The sequence below is a fragment of the Parasteatoda tepidariorum genome, chromosome 6 (genome assembly GCF_982258835.1).
Source record: "Parasteatoda tepidariorum strain Cologne lab strain chromosome 6, Ptep-v5.0, whole genome shotgun sequence".
NCBI classification, from domain to species: domain Eukaryota; kingdom Metazoa; phylum Arthropoda; class Arachnida; order Araneae; family Theridiidae; genus Parasteatoda; species Parasteatoda tepidariorum.
Window position 1 is genome coordinate 47977036 of NC_141760.1, and position 12472 is coordinate 47989507.

At 28.2% G+C, this 12472-nt stretch overlaps 1 protein-coding gene across 1 annotated transcript in view; it reads left to right on the forward strand.

Annotated features, from left to right (window-relative positions):
- Positions 1–632: 632 nt before the first annotated feature.
- LOC107447760 (transmembrane protein 145) overlaps positions 633–12472 on the forward strand; it is a 34022-nt gene continuing 22182 nt past the window's right edge. Inside the window, exons 1-6 of the mRNA XM_043040603.3 lie at positions 633–789; positions 7386–7460; positions 8344–8418; positions 9203–9403; positions 11474–11555; positions 11823–11894. Coding sequence (XP_042896537.2) covers positions 673–789; positions 7386–7460; positions 8344–8418; positions 9203–9403; positions 11474–11555; positions 11823–11894 — 622 coding nt within the window. The 5' untranslated portion in view covers positions 633–672. The remainder of the gene's footprint in view (positions 790–7385; positions 7461–8343; positions 8419–9202; positions 9404–11473; positions 11556–11822; positions 11895–12472) is intronic.

Sequence of the window (12472 nt, forward strand, 5' to 3'; positions counted from 1 at the left end):
TCATCATCATCAGCAAAATTCTGTACTTCAAAAGGGATTGAAAAAGTAACAAATCAAGAATGTTTGCCTTGGTTTAAAAAATAATGTAGTGTATCTGTGTACGATCTTGTATTTTAATAAATGAAAATATAGTATTTTAACGTAAAGTTAACTTTTTTTTTGCTGTGAAATGCTTGCAGAAAATTTGTATAAATCAATAAGTCCTGTTGCGGAACATTTGAAAATATTCTGTTTATGGGGCATAATCTAACTTATTCAACTCAATGGTATAATTAATACAATTTAGTATTTGTTATATTTCAATATTTAAACATTCATAAGACTATCATGAATTTGCATAGTCTACTATGACTACTATCATAAATTTAAATAAATAATCAATTGAAAGCTTAATAAGGAAATAAACTGTCTGTTTCTTAAGATATATAGGTAACCATGGTATTTTTTTCTTTCAATTAATACAGCAAATATGATTGAATATTTTTCCGATGCTACGGTTAATTTTCTTCCTCATAACTTTTTTTTTATCTTGTTATTCTAGTTATTGTCCTCAATTGCATTGACTTACGCATAAAGAGTTATGCGCTGTTTGAGTGGGAGCGGCACCAAATGGTTTCTATGGAAACTCAAACAAAACTCAGGTGCTTCAGATGAGAACATGGTGGTTCCGCTATGGTGGGCCTGGATTACCACCCTCGCTTTTATGGAATATTTATAAAATTATTTCTTATTATTTGTTTTTATGAAGTCGAAAGTACAATACTTCAAGGAGAATTACGAACCAATAAGGTATGTTTATTATAGAGTGTGTTCATGATTTCTTTAAGTAATAATTGTTTTCAAATACTGCTTCATTAATTAATCATACATACTTCAACGCCTTATAGTTTGGTTGCTTGTTTGGAAAATAAAGTCATTTTCCTCCCTCAAAAATGAAACTGCCCTCATTATTAATTTACTTTTTTGTGTTATTCTCATTTAAAATAATGTTTATTATAAACTGTTTTAAAATCGTTTTTTTTTCATGCGCTTTTGCAAATTATTACAATTACAATTTATTACAAAACTAAGAATCGCATTTTAATAAGAAATGGACCGAGCCCACTTTCTTAAAAAGCAACTTGCTTATAATGTTGACTGCTGCACTGCAATTATAATTGATATTATTTCAAAAAGAGGAAAATTTTTCATGTTTGTATTTTACAGTATTGTTATTTCTAATGCACCAATCTGTAAATTCAATAAAATAGGACTTCTTATAGTTGTTAAATTAAATGTCGGAAAATATCTAATATAATATAATGATGATATATTATCAAATAAATGTTTTCGAACAATATATTTTATGATTTTAAATAATGTTTAATTTGATAACATGCATAACGATAAACTTAACCGTTTATTGCTAACATTTAGCTATTAAGTAATAAATAAAGGATAATAATAAATGATAAGAAACTAGTCGTGCATTTTATATTACTAATATAAATGTTCTTAATAATATTGATTTTAGGTTATATAGAATGTCTCGTAATTATCACCCTTAATTTATATATTTGGAATCCTAGGCAAAATTTAACTGAAATTAGTTAGAAAATGGGTGTAGTTTTAATTAATATTTAAGCGAGAAACAAAATGAAAATTGTACAAATAATTTTGGAGAAAGTCTGGATTAAAAACAGTTTAATTGCCGGATGAAATACGGGAGTATTTTTAGTAATTACGTTTCATTCAAACTCAACTCAAAAACTCAACAATTTTTTTACCTCGCTTAAAAACTAATTGAACCCATAATGAGTATGCAGTTTTTACTTCATTTTTGACAAAATTCTAAAAGTATATATTAAGGTTGGTGATTAATGGACACCAAGACAATACGTAACGATAAACATTAGTTGATTAATTTTAACAAAAATAAGAGTTTTTTTTTAAGTAACATATTAAGGATGTGCTCCAAAGTTAGCTTTGGGCTACTTATAGTTCAACGCTCCTTGAAAAAATACAAATATTCTAATTCTAAAAAATAAAATTGTCTTATTCTAAAATATAAATTTCAACAATTATGATTTTGTTTGTAAGGAATGAATCGCATGGTTTTAAACAAATCAATTAAGCCCTTATTTTAAAGAAATAGTCAGTGAAAAAATAAACGGACCACCGATTAACTTTTAATCTAATGATCTGATCTTCACATTCTAAGACTAAATCTAGGTTCGAGGGGGTGACCTAAAATATATTAATTAGTTAGTGTAGACGATATTTTAAGTTACAAATATCAGATACAAAAACGTATTTTTTCTGAATAAGCATGCTTTTTGTTTCGTTGAATTTAGATTTCTAACCCTCAAAAATATAGGAGATAGCCGCAATCTGGGAAATATGGTCCTAATAGTTTGATTTCATTAATGTTAATTTTACTTTTTGCTTATTTCACCATATCTCGAGTTTTTAAGAGAATTGAAAAATTTTTGAGCACAATTATAAAATTCGTTTATCTAAACATAATTCCATTCAAAATATAACCTATAGCAGGGATGGCGAACCAATGGCACGCGTGCCATTTATGGCACGTGACACAATATTTTGGGCACCCCACCGATCGCAATTGTTATTGCACTATGAATTGTTATTACACAAATGTTATTACATTATGAAGCATATGTAACAATTAAATTAAAAATCACAAAAACAAACAAAATAATAAACAACTATTAATAAAAGAATTAACAATTAATGCTTAAAAAACAATTAATAACAGTAAAAAACAAGTTAACAATAAGTAACTAGCAAAAAAAAATTAACAGTCTTGCTTAAACTAACATCCTACAACCTAATATAAGTTATTTGTCATCTAATCTGCAGCAACAGAAGTCACACTGATGTTACTTCAAGTTGAATTACACCTATAACTGAGACATTGCCAAAATGTATTATTTTTCTTCAATGTAAATAGTTTTGAGTTGATAGTATTTAGTATTATTATTTTCCCAATAATCACTAAGTCAAAATTACTTGACGGCACGTCTATGACATCATTGAACAGTTTTTTAGAAAAAATGGCACGTTAGTGTATAAAAGTTCGCCACCCCTGACCTATAGTATACTTTTAGTACTTTGATAAATGAGTTTTATAAGTGTGTGAATTTTTTTTATAAACTTAAAAATTCTCGAGTAAGCAAAAAGTAAAATTAACATTAAAGTCAGAACTTTGGACCGCTGTCCTGAACAAACTATTTAAACCATATTTGCCAGATTGTGGCAACCCCCTTTATATTTAGGGTCGAAAATTCAAATCGGTTGAAAGATGATGGTACATTGTGTCTGATTTTGTAGCTTAAAATATCGTCTGTACTAACTCATTAACATAGTTGAAGTCACCCCCTCCAACCTTTAAGATGGATTCCTAGAACGCGAAGATCTGATCAAAAGTTATTCAGGAGTGATTCGTTTTTTATTTTGAGCACTACACATATAATATTTATCTTGTACTTTTTTTTACTGGCACGCATCTGTGCAAAAAGAATAACTATATGTCTTAAACCAATTATATGTCATATTTAAAAAAAAAAACTATTTCTATATTTTTTTCATCCGATGAAAAAAGATTATAGTAACCGAAATTTCTTATCAAGGGTGGTGTTTTAAACAGGCTTTTTTCATGTTTAATATAGATAGGCAATTGTACAAACGAATTTGAAAATAAGAAAGAGGGGAAAACTTTTTAGCGATATGGTTGCAGACGAGAAATCTTCTTAAATTAAAATAAGCTAAAATTACTTTTCAAACCGAAAAAAACTAATGGAATTTGTGAAATACTTCTCGAGGAATAAAAATAAAACTTTTTGGAAATTTTATTGTTCAGAAGCTCTTCAGCTGATTTCTTTCAAGTTTTGAATTTCACAATTTGAGAATTTATGTAAGAACTAATGGCCTGCGCCACCTGCTCGCTAACGCTCGCCAACCCCCGAAAATTGCTACGCAATCTTATATGGTTTGCTTCTTAAACCAAGCTCGCTTAGCTCGCTACTAACTTAGGTACATTGCAAATGCACAAAGTTCTAAGAATTCAAAACAATCATTAAAAGCCATATAAAAACTTTTCTTTTTTAAAAAAATTACATCTTTTCAGTAAATACTAGGTCATTAAAGTAAATTTGAATTCAAATAAATGACATGTAATTTGTTGAACCTGTTAGAAATGTGCTATAGTATAATTCGTAATATAAATCAAAAATCGTCAAATAAATTCGCAATATATAAATTCGTGAAAAAAAGCGCTTTCGACAAAATACTAAAATACAGATCTATCGACAAAGACTACTCACTTCTGCCTAGCTTAATAGTATGAGGTTGCCGCAGCTGATGCTCTCTGGTTATTTCCGTTTTTAAGAGAGCTATATGTTGGCATGCGACATTTTTAGCAGCAATCATTGGTCGATTCGCCGTGTAAGAGAAATAGTAACGCAGACAAAACAAAGCAAACATTGGCACCGGCGGAAAAGAAATACAGCCAAAATTTGGGGAGCCACGTAAGAGAATTATATATATTAGATCTATGTACCTAACAATCTGAACAATCTTCAATCCTTATTGAATTTAATAATCAATTTCTCACAAAAATATTTTTTCCAATTATCTTAAATAAACGAATTTCATAATAACAGAATTTTTTTTTATTTGCCTAAATAGTTGAAGAGTTATAACAAAGTACGAAAACATTAAAATTAACAGTAAGGGACCTAAATTGCTTTTCTGACTAAATTAACGGAACTATATTTTCCATATCAAGACTCTCTCATATTTTATAGATTAAAAAAAAATCCGTCGATAAAAAGATGTTTTATTTAGAGAAAGTACATATCTGTGGACAGTTTTGAGAATTTCAATCCCATCTTTCATCTGACTGACCTCGATAATAATTTATCAAATTTAGATAACTTTCATTTTATTTGTTTAATTCTGCTATCAACAGGGCAATGACAAGGATTTTCTTTCTCCTTTGAAGTTAGAGCTTAGGAAAAATTTTGGTAAAAAGAAACACTAATTGTTTACATTAAACAATTTTTTTTTCTCTTTTTCTTAAAGAAACATTTTAGAAGAAATAGAAAAATGAGATGGATGCGACAATCATAAATCATTTACAGCTGTACAAGAAGTTACACTTGGAACTGGATCAATGGAATACGGAGGGAAAAAAATACTTAATGGATCCTTTTGCTGCTTGAAATAGATTCACTAATCGATTCTCCAGTTGTACGAATCATGGTGAAATAAATTGGAACAAGTGATATATCGTGCAGGAGTTAAATCAGTTTAATGTTCGGAAACTCGTGTTGTCATAGATTTATGTTTAAACAAAGTGTTAAACTGTTAAATGAACAGCAATTCATTTCGGAAAGATAATTAAGCATTTCGTTAGTATTTATTGCTTGTTTAAAGCTTAAGAAAAATAGATCTGTGAATAATCCAACCAAGGCAATATAGGAAGTGTGTCGATGCAAATTAACGGTATACTTAAAATATATATTTTTTAAAAATACTTTTTACAAATAAAATATTTTCGAAATTTTGGTTCTTAATGTAAATTTTCATATAAAGATATTTAATAATTCAGTACGTAAATATAAATTATATAAATTGATTCAATATTTTTCTTTTTTTGATGATTAAAAAATTGCAAAGGATTTTAAAAATTAAACAATGTTTTTCATTGGAAAAAAAATTCGATTGCTGCTTTTTTAATAAGGCTCTAACTTTAAGATGAATAATAAAATAATAAACAAATAAATATTTTTCAGTACTACTCTTTAAAATTTTTGAGGTATGATAAGGCTTACAACTGGATGTTCAACTCCGTAGCCTGGTAATTTTGAACCCAATCCAGAAGACAGGGAAACTCATGGATTGTGAGAAATTTGCATTCGTGGAGGATTTTTTGATGAAACTGATCCGCATTTGAGTTACACGGTGAGGAAAACCACCCACGGTTAGCCTCGCGGCAAAAGGACTCTAACCAATCATCCGTCTACCACTGAGGATATTTTATGTCAGCACTGTGGTCGGTGAGAGCCGGGTGCAGAATTTGTATCGATCAGTCATCGCTGGGATTCGAACCCGATTCTTCTCATTAAAAGACGAACGTTCTATCCACTGAGCTACCACGGTTCAATGTATTAACTTCTTAGGAACGAGAAAAACAACAACATGTTTTTATGGTCTTATTAACTCCCTTTTTTGACTGAAATCAATGACCGCGTTAAATTTTTTTATAGCTTAAATATAGACAAAAATCACGCATTGTAATATCAGGATTTAGGTGTGATACTCTATCACTTAGATGTTTTTTGCGCAATAAATTACTATTGTCTATATAAGCTCTTTTCTACTTTTTCAAATATATAAAGACAATTGTGAACGTATTAATCAATAAAAGCACTTTATTTTGAAAATATCTAATAAGGGGAATGAAATTTTTTACCATTTTATCCATAATAATTTTAGACTAGGTTTTATGTCTTACAGTTAAATTCGCAGTTCTGGAGCTGAGCCTAGTCTATTTATTAATTTGTATTTGCTGTATATAAGCTGAAAAAGGAATAAAATAAGCTGAATTGCTGTTATTTTTTGAATGAAAATTAAAAAGAACTGCAATAAACATTGTTATTAGGGAAACATAATTCTTTATTAACGAATTTTGTAATTTTATTTTGTTATAAAAAACGCGATAAGGAATGATAATGTTTTTTCTTTTTTATTTATTTATTATTATTTTTTTCTTTGCAATTGCATATTCATTCCATAGTTGATTCTATTCGATATAATTTTATTACAAAAATTAATATTAAAAAAAAAATCCCGCTTTTCTTTTGCTGGCATTTTAGTTTCATAGGCAACTGAAACACTGAATAAATATCTAAATATAATTAAAGGTTTCAAAAACTATGATTAAAGGTTACTGGTTAAAAAATATAATCCTAATCTCGGAACCCTAGGGTTCCGGGAACACTATTTGGGAATCGCTGTTCTGTATTACAAAATGAGAGATCTTATTAGCATGGTGAATCTTATGAGCAAGAATTTCTACGATAATGAATCGCCAGATTTTGGCAATGCTTTTTTCTCACTTAAATATTAATTTCAGACACCTAATGTCGAAATTGTCCACATTTTTTTGATAGGGACTCTAAAAAAGTTAATGCTTGGAATATCTCTGATTACGTTAAAACACCGTGCTTAGCTCATAGCGATATCATTAATTAAATGAAACAAAGTTACTTTTTGATTATCTCAAATTTTTCGATATCTATATGCAGTCTGTGGAAGAAGTTTTTCTGATTTTTTAAGACATTGTTTTAGTGTTTTATTGTGATTCTTTTTACATACAGAACTGGGCTTTCTTGGCGAGATTTTGTTTCTTATCCGAATTTGGAACGTTTGAATATACCATAGACTATCCAAAAGTGAGTAAAACTTTTTAACGATATTTAGTGATATTTTCTTTATGATAATTTAACGTTATTCACCAAAGAAAGATTTTAAATTTGAAACGGTAGCGAAAATAAACTAATTTTATATTTATCCACATTTTCCCTTTTTTTTCTCCTCATAACATATTTTCTTGATGTTCTTAAAAAGGAAGTAATCTTCTAAAAAAGGAGTTTACAACTTAGAAAATTAGATTTCTTGTAAATTTTAAACCTTTTTAGATGATATTTCTTAAGGAAAGCGAGAAGAAGCTCTTGTAAAAATTTGATAATTTTTAGCGTTTTGATTTAATTTTCTTTTTGTCATATACCCTTGACATAACCAATTAAAAGCTCCTTAACAGGTTACTGCAAGGAGCCTTACTAATACTATAGAAATTGTATTCCTTACATTAAGCGTATTTGGCAAACTTTTTGAAACACAAGGAAATTTAAAGTTGTTTTAAAGTTAAAGTTGTAGTGATAGAGTAAAATACTTTGCATTCTTAAGGTGATCCCAAAAGTATCACAAAATGAATCTAAGGATAAAATAAATGTACTTCAGTTTTTTTTTCTTCTTATTTTTAAGTTACTGAATCTTTTGTAACAAACTTTGTTTAAAAAGCTTTTTCACCTCGGCAAGATGGTGCAGGTGCAACTCCAGATAGGATCTGTTTTTAATTGTTCTACAATAAAAGAAGAAAAAAAAACGCATAAAGTGCAGACAGTTATTCGATTTTAATAGTTATTTTGGTATAATCAATTCCATATTACTCTTTACAACACTAGCAGTTAACGAAGTACATTTTTGCAATTGAAATCTGAATTAAATCATCCCATTAATTTAATTTCATTTTTCTGATGATGAATTTATTTGCAGGCTTTTAAAACGCAAAACATTTTATTGTACTACGATGAAAAAAATCAGTGGCCTGCAGTGTATCAAAAGAATAAGGTAAATATACATTATAAATCTCTCATTCCTATGTTGTACACTATTTAATTTGTCAGTAAAAGTTTTATACATAGAATACACCTCTCAACTGGATTGAATATTGCAAGTATTTTTATTCAAACAGTAAAAAAGGACTAGCTAGAGAATTTAGTCGGTCATTTTGTCAGCGTATTAATACACAGTTCTACACAGCACAATAGTTTTTCTACTTGCAACTAACGGGTGTCCCTAAATTCACGCAAGGCTAGAACTTTTTTTACCATTTCGAAATAAATGTCAATAAAAACAAACAGAGGCAGCAGAAGCAGGAAGTTTTTAATTATGAAAAACAGATCGCTTATTGAAAAAGTATAGCAATCTGATTGTTGGCTCATTTCCTGTTCGTGAAATGCCCTGGTTTGATGATCAGAATCAGTGGTCACGCAAATCATGCGAGCTAATGCTGTCTAAATATTATGACAGCAAGCTCACACCCATCAACAACCAGTCACAATTATACAAAGCGGTTATTGAAAACTTTAACAAAAGAGTGCACATGTGACAGCAAAATCGTGGAGGCCATTTACCATACATACTTTACAATATACTTTCGAAATCCGTTAAAAAAAATCACAATTTTTCATTAAAATCCTATGTTTCTATCAAAAGTAGTTTTTAAGAAATTTTTGGGATATCCTGCACTATTAATTAGATGTAATCTTTTGTTTTATTTCTAATGATAAAATATTGATTTTATAAAAATATCTCTATTAATTCAATATCTCTATAATTTTTCATTCTCCAGACGTGTAGAGAGAAAGAATCCGTATTATTTATTGAAAATGGTCAGGTGATCTACTTGAATGAATCCACCTTTCGTTCTGGATGCATTGACCACCCCGAAGAGGACAAAAAAGACTGGCTTCGATGCCACAACGAAAGGACATTCGAGTCCAGAAGGGAAAGATGGTGGTTCATAGCCATCAGCAATTGTGATGCGAAAAATGTGAGATTTATTTATACATAGTATTTGTTTAAGATCCTAATGACTAAAGAAATGTTCATTGCATGTTTTGCCTTTATATATATATATATATATATATATATATATATATATATATATATATATATATATATAATAAATAAATACAAGAAAACACGAAGAAAGTTAAGAAAAACAATAAGTATCATTTAATGCGCTTAAGCTGCAAGTAAACAGAACTCATTAGATATGTTCAAAATGAAGAAAAAAACAAAGAAAAATAATAAACAAATTTAAAAAAAAAGGGGGGGGGGAAATAATAAGTAAAAAAATAACAAACAGTTTAAAAAAAAAAACCGTGTGGGCTGAAGAAAAGATTATATCTTTTTTTTCCCCCCCCCGGTTTTTTTAAATAAATTTCACCTTTTTTTTTTTTTTTTAAACTGTTTGTTATTTTTTTACTTATTATTCCCCCCCCCCTTTTTTTATAATTTGTCTATTATTTTTCTTTGTTTTTTTCTTGATATATATATATATATATATATATATATATATATATATATATATATATATATATATATATATATATATATATATATATTCTTCTTCTTAGCAAATTTGTGTTAACTGTTAGATTAATATATCTATTTTTAAGGCATTTTTATTTTATTTTCCCATATGGGTAAATTTGTTTCGTGTTTTTTTTTTCTTTCATCTTAAACTCATTTTTAATTGCATTTTCATTTTTTAGTGATATAGACACATTATAAAGAGTAATTTTTCTTTATCTTAGGATAATTATTCTTTATTTCGAATTATCACTATTTAAAGAAATGTGTTCTGAAGAGAATCTTTACGCTTTCCCATACATTTTCTTTGTTTTATTTTATAATTCTATATATATATATATATATATATATATATATATATATATATATATATATATATATATATATATATATATATATATATATATATATATATATATATATATATATATATATATATATATATATAAGAGAAAACGAGATTGAAGAAATATCTCGAATTATTAGTGAGGCAGGTGGAATGAAAAAATATTAAAACCAGTTTGATTGCCTGGTGAAACATGGAGGTGATCGCCTGGTGACTTTCAATTTAGTTTCCACCTGAAAGGAGACAGTTTCTGATCTTTTCAAACTGGCTTTCCTGCTTCTTAACTGTTGAGTCGTAGGATTTCGCGATTTTGTTTTTTCCTCGTTTAAGTATTAATTTGTGACCCCCAAATGTACATATTTTTTATTACTTAATTTTTGATAAGGATTCCAAAAATATTTTTAAGGGTGCTGATTACGGAATACTCTGCGTATTTTGAATAGTGGTATGCACAGATATTTGATCTTGCATATGTGAAGGAGTGTGGATAATTCTTTTGTAGGTGTTGTATAATTTTAACCAAGATAATAGAGTTTTATATTCTTCCAATTTTGTTTCTTCATAATTATACATACTTAGGTTGAAACTAAATAGTTTCGATGGTAATATCATTGGTTTCTTTTTAAATAATAATTATAGTAATTTAAACGTAATAGTAATAAAAACTAAATAATAATAATAGTGCAGGGAAAATTCTTTTAAAATAAATATTTTAAAATATCTATTTTGGCTGTTGTCTTTCCTGTTGATGAAATATTTTCATGACGTTTGGTAAGTAAGAAAGCAAAACAATTTTTAGATAAAATAAGAGGAATAGTGTCCTAATTGAAGAGCCGTAAGTCGGAAAAAATATTAAAAAGTTTTAAGTAGTTATTCATGTTTATATGGCATCTTTTAAAAATGTAAAACTAGGTAGCAAATAATTGAAGATGCAAAAAAAGGAAAAAGAAAGAAAGTAGTGGGGACTGGTTGTTCAGGTGAGAGGTATATTACAAAATCTGCTGGACAATAGTTCCCCGCTTTTAACGTTTCTGATATTGAATCAAAATGTTTGAAGTTTCTTTTATTTTTTTTTATTTTAAATCTTACCCCTTATTTAATTACGTATTCTTTATTAAACATAATTATGTTTTTAGTTTAAACAAAAAATAGATAATTGCAGTTTTTGTACATTTATAGGGTTTGTATCTGGAGTACAAAATTACTATGACAAATGATCAACACAGCTTATGGTTTAAGCATTTTTCAGCAGATGAGTTTTGTAAGTATATATTTTTTTTGTTATACTATCTTCTCTATCTATGCCTATTTTTATCTATTGTCTTCGTCTATTGTAAATACATTATTGTCTTCTAAGTATGGTTTCAATTCTGAAATGACTTCAATTGAATATTGTTAAGACTGCAGAGAAAAAAAATCGATTTCATGTTTATAGAGTTATTCCTAACATTCTATGTTTATTAGGTTATTTCATGAATTTTAAACTCTAATCTTATAACTAAATATTAATTGTTTTGTATATTTTTAGACATATTGCAGATCGACATTTGTTTTTTGGTACTCTACATTGCTTTACTTGTCTTGTCGTTTATTGAAGCTGGTAAGATATTCTTATGGCAATAAGTTCTAACATTTAGTTTAAAAATGTGTTTACTTTAGAGTGATGGTTCTCTTTGGGTACCGGTACGTCAACAGCCCGCTGACGCCCAGATAAGGCTCTTGTCTTAAGAAACCAGGCCTTAAGAATCGTCTTTTAGTCTAAGAGTTAAGTTTATCCAATAATTCGAAAAAACGTGTACATACATAATAATTAAAATCCTCGAAAAGTGAAGGAAAAATCTATGCAAAAACGTTTTCATGTTTTGCCCAAACGCTGCTGATATCAGTAGGAGCAAAAGAAAAATTAAATTAATCTAAAATCGCTTTGTTTGAGAATGTAGCTTAAAAAGTGTTTTCTCACCCTCATTGGACAATCTGGTGTTTTGATGATTTTAATCCCTTACTTTCTTTTTTCAACCTCAATAATGAACAATAAGTGTTGAAAGCATTTTTTCCCCTTCATTTAAATATTAATTTAAGTGGCAAAAGTTATTTCATTTCCGTCTCTAAAAGGATTCTAAAAATGTGTAGAGTGTAAAATGTAATCGTGGAAGGTGTGATAACTTTATAATTTTATCA